General features: G+C 44.9%; 1 protein-coding gene and 1 pseudogene across 1 annotated transcript in view; one reads left to right on the forward strand and one right to left on the reverse strand.

Annotated features, from left to right (window-relative positions):
* LOC119420771 overlaps positions 1-4,499 on the forward strand; it is a 261,041-nt pseudogene that overhangs the window by 84,305 nt on the left and 172,237 nt on the right.
* gria1b (glutamate receptor, ionotropic, AMPA 1b) overlaps positions 1-4,499 on the reverse strand; it is a 79,862-nt gene that overhangs the window by 2,615 nt on the left and 72,748 nt on the right. Inside the window, exon 17 of the mRNA XM_037687758.1 lies at positions 1,403-1,537. Coding sequence (XP_037543686.1) covers positions 1,403-1,537 — 135 coding nt within the window. The remainder of the gene's footprint in view (positions 1-1,402; positions 1,538-4,499) is intronic.

Genomic DNA, 4,499 nt, shown 5'->3' on the forward strand with positions numbered 1-4,499 from the left:
GTAGGAGGACAGCAGGACATGTAGAAGGACAGCAGGACACGTAGGAGGACAGCAGGACACATACGAGGACAGCAGGACACGTAGGAGGACAGCAGGACACGTAGGAGGACAGCAGGACAGTGGTGGGATGTGCTGTAGCAGTGACAGCTTCAAGGTGGAGGTGGGAGTGCCTCAAGGATCAGTTTTTAAATGGCGCCTCCTCTAGTGGGTCCACCAGTTTTTCGGTGCTCGGATGGTTTCTGGAGTCCCCCCTCCCCCCCACCGACTCTTTGAGGCAGTTATGGCCAAAGTAGAACCCTGAACGAGGTTTATACGATCGACGATCAGCTTCACACTCTCCCGTTTTGTTGTGACGTGAAGTTGGACCTTGTTTAGGAGCGGGTACTGTCCTGGTCCAGAGTGATGCATCATGGGATGTGCTCTTCAGACTTTTCTCTGCAGCTAACTTGTTCTGCACGCTCCTCCATCTGCTCCGTGTGATGAAATCCTCCCCGTGTTGTGTCACCGCCGCCCTCAGAGAGCACTGTAAGTCCTCTCGTGCTCAGGCGTGCACGTGAAGAGAATAACAGAAGTCCAGCGGAGAGGAGAGCGGCACGCCGGCCTCTAACGACTTGTTTGTTGTTCCATCAAAGCCTCGGCCTGTAACGAGGCGGCCGTGGTTTCATCACACGCAGACGGCAGTGATGAAGAGGAGTGGCAGCTGAGCAGAGTTCAGCTGATGCTCTTTGAAACGGGAGTCACGTTGGTGCCGCTGCCCCGTGGCTGAGGAGGAAACGGCGGCAGCTGATGCTCAGAACTAAAAATAAAACGCTGCCCACGAATCAAACCAAGTCCTTTGGTGTATCTGAAAATTCACGACTGGCAGAGGTTTTTTAATTTTTTTATCTGGCTGGCCTTCATGGCAAGAAGAAGTAGAAGAATCCTTTGGACCCTCATTTGTGGGTTCCCAGGAGCGTCTCACAGTGCAGGTGGAACCACCACTTTAACAGTTTGTGAAGGGAAAAGTTTTGACTTTTATTCTTACGCAGCATCACACAAACTTCATCTTTTACACATTTTACTAAGATGAAGAGTTGATCAATCCATTCATGCTAATTAAGATACTGTAAATTTTACTGAACTACCCAAAGTGTTTGTGGTCAATGTAAACAAAGCTCTTCTTTGAGTTTATGAAATGAGGTTTGTTTGTTTGTTTGTTTGTTTGTTTGTTTCCACCCACTACAAGTTTGAATAAATTACCAAGTTTGAGTTCATCTGTTAGTTTCCTTTGTGTTTTTACAGTTTTGGTCTCTTCGTACCCAGATGATGTGGGTTCAAAGAGTCCTCTTTAAATTGTAAAACGTTTGAAGCCCGCTGCCAGAACCAAGTCCGTGACCCGGTCACTGTTCGTTTCCGGACTCACCTTCATCCTCCGGGACTCGATCCGAGACTTGTAGCAGAACTCGACCAGAGCCACCAGCATGGCCAGCCCCAGCCCACCGATCAGGATGTAGAAGACTCCGGCCACGTTGCTCAGACTGAGCGCGCTCGTTTTGTCCTATCGGCACAGAGGGGCGGAGTCAGGCTCAACCAATCACAGCGCTGACGATCACAACATTGGAAAGCAACTTAACTTTAACTTTAACGACTGTCATTCAAAAACTGTGACACAGAGGCAAATCTGACAAATAATTTAACTCAAAGAAACTTTGAACCAGTCCATGTTTTAATGAACCGTCAGCAAACGGAGGACAGTTTTAAACATTTATCCGTGTATTGTTGTGTTTTCTGTCTGACTTTAAATATGCTGCACTCATTCTGTTGTAGCGTTTCACTTATTTTATAACTACCGGCAGCACATTTGATCAGATATTTAAATGTTTTTCTCCTGTGTTATGAAAAACTATTGATTCTGTTCATAAGTTTGTCGTTTAGCATGTTTGTGTTTCTAAACATGTAAAGCAGAGGGCGTCCGATCCGGCCCAGGAGGGCCACCATCCTGCATGAGTTACCTGTTCCTCTGCTCCAACACCTGGTTCGGTGGTTCACTCATCACCCTTTGATTCAAAGCAGGTGTGTTGGAGCAGAGGGGCATTTAAAACAGGGATGATGATGGCCCTGGAGAACCAGGACACCTGCTCTTAAGGTTTAGTTTCATTGTTTCTAGATGTCTTTACCGTGCATGATGCGACCGGTCCCAGGTGTTTTCGTGCCACGGCAGTGAGTCGTTGAGTGATCGCCATCGTTCGTGTTTTTTACTGATTTTAGAAAACTATCAGATGAAGCGCTGGCTGTATTTGAACGAAACTCAGTATTCGCTGGATGTACTTCTACAACTTTTTGAGTCAACTCCGTTAAAGATGGCGGGCGCAGCTAATCAAGTTTTTCACCATAACTGTCGCTCTGTTTTACAAACGTTGAGCTGAAAGTTGGTGTGGTAGTAGCTGAGAGTCATCCTCAACACACCCTGAGCACTTGTGTTGGTTCAACAACGTTTCTTAGAAAGTGAAAATGTTCTTGAACTAACAGCTTCATCTAAAGAACTCCAACTTTGAACATCTCAGCCAATAATGAACACGTGATTCATTGATTTATTTTAATGAACACACTATTTATTTATCTAATTGATTATTCTTCCTGAGGGTGAAAAGATCCTCCGTTGCCTCAAATCACAGCCTTTGATGATTGTTCTGTTTCATGCAAAGAGAACTCCGTGGGGGGAACTATTCTCTGAAACATTCTTAAACACAAATGTTGTTCGTGTTTCTGTTGAACGTTCACAATAACTGCCTTTCACTCACTGTGTCACTCGCTTTATGTAAAATGGGAGCACTGGGAGGTGAAATGCTTCTAGAAGCTTCTCTAAATTTCCAAAGTGTGGGTCATGCATGATCATCCTCATCATCATCAAACCTGCAGCTCTGAAGAACAAATGTCCTGAACAGGAAGTTTTCTCCAAACTGTCGTGAAGCTCAGAGTCCGAGGTCTTAAAACAAAAACCAGTTTGAAGGAGGTTTCAGTCAAACTGTCTCATCTTTTGAATGACGGACGTAAAAACGTAAAGATTTTAGCATTTAATCCCGAAACAAACCGTTCTCTTCGAGTCTTTGTACGACTGAGAACTAAACGTTTTGATCTTTGTACAACTGTGATTTGTTTTCCATCAGAACTTGTCCTCTGATCGGTTCTGGTTCTGGTTCTAGACTGGACAACCTCAAGTCAAACCAGACCACCGATGCCCCCGTCACTGAGGGGTTTGAATAGTGAATGTTTGTAATGTTGGAGATGAGGGTTTTTCTGGACTGGAATTTAAATAAAATAAAAAAACTAAATGTTTTTGGTGCAAAACTATTGAGTGGATATGAGTTACACTGTGGAGGAGAAGATGGAGGTTGTTGGGGCAGAGCACAATGACAGGTCCTGGAGATCATTGATCATCTCCAGGAGCAGTGGTGGAGCCGGGGGGTGGCCAATGGTGGCCTTGGCCCTATATATACATACATACATATATATATATATATATATATATATATATATATATATATATATATATATATGTATGTATGTGTATAATCATAGTTTCTTCAACTAATGGGGTGATCTAGTTATGTCGACATGGTGGTGGCCATCTTGGATTTCGACGTGGCAACCCAAGTTTTGTAAGGACTCTCTCTCGTGTCTAGATGCAGCCACATACTTAAACAGAAGTTGTTCCCTCCGTTATTCTTCAAGTTATCGCCCTCACGACGTGCACAGATGGACGGAGGTATTTAGTTCGTCCTGCTGGCTCTGCGACGCTGGCCGATCAAAGGTTCAGATGAGGACGTGTCTGCAGTGAAGACACAAGGAGCAGCGAGCGACGGGCTGCTGCAGCTTCAGTCTGACAGCAAGACGTCTTCCGACAGACTGTTGAACGTCTCCCGGTTAGTCACGCTCCGTGACTCAGAGGGTTCAGAGGAAACAGGAGGTACATGACAGATTGCAGACGAACCTCGGCCTGTTCAGGAAGGAAGGCTGCGGCCATTTAAATGTATCTTCACTGGAGACGCTCAGTGAGGCTCTTTACAGAAAGATTAGAATCTCACTTTGATCTGGAGCTTCCCTTCCAGCCCAGATTATATTTGTTGACAGATTAAGTGACTCAACGTCTCATGAATTATTGTTTAATTCTCTGGGCAGTTTTCTGCCACCAGGAGAGGCTTTAAATATTCATCAAATGTTCCCCCAGAGACAGGAGGCTTTGTGCCAGAGAGACACGTGAAAAGTCACTTTTCTGTCCGTCTGTTTCTGAAGAACCAAACGAGATCGGAGGAGAGGAAATCTGACGGGTTTCCTCTGATCCAAAGAGACAAATAAAATCTCTAATCAGCTAAAAAAAAAATCAGCTTCGTCAGAATGAACTGATGCTCGGACATAATCAGACGTCTTGAATATTGTTGATTATAAACTCAGCTGAGCAGCAAAGATCAAACCTGGACACGTTCTGATGGACACGTTCTGATGGACACGTTCTGATGGAC

The sequence above is a fragment of the Nematolebias whitei genome, chromosome 14, assembly GCF_014905685.2.
Source record: "Nematolebias whitei isolate Nwh7 chromosome 14, NemWhi1, whole genome shotgun sequence".
In the NCBI taxonomy this organism is placed as follows: Eukaryota; Metazoa; Chordata; class Actinopteri; order Cyprinodontiformes; family Rivulidae; genus Nematolebias; species Nematolebias whitei.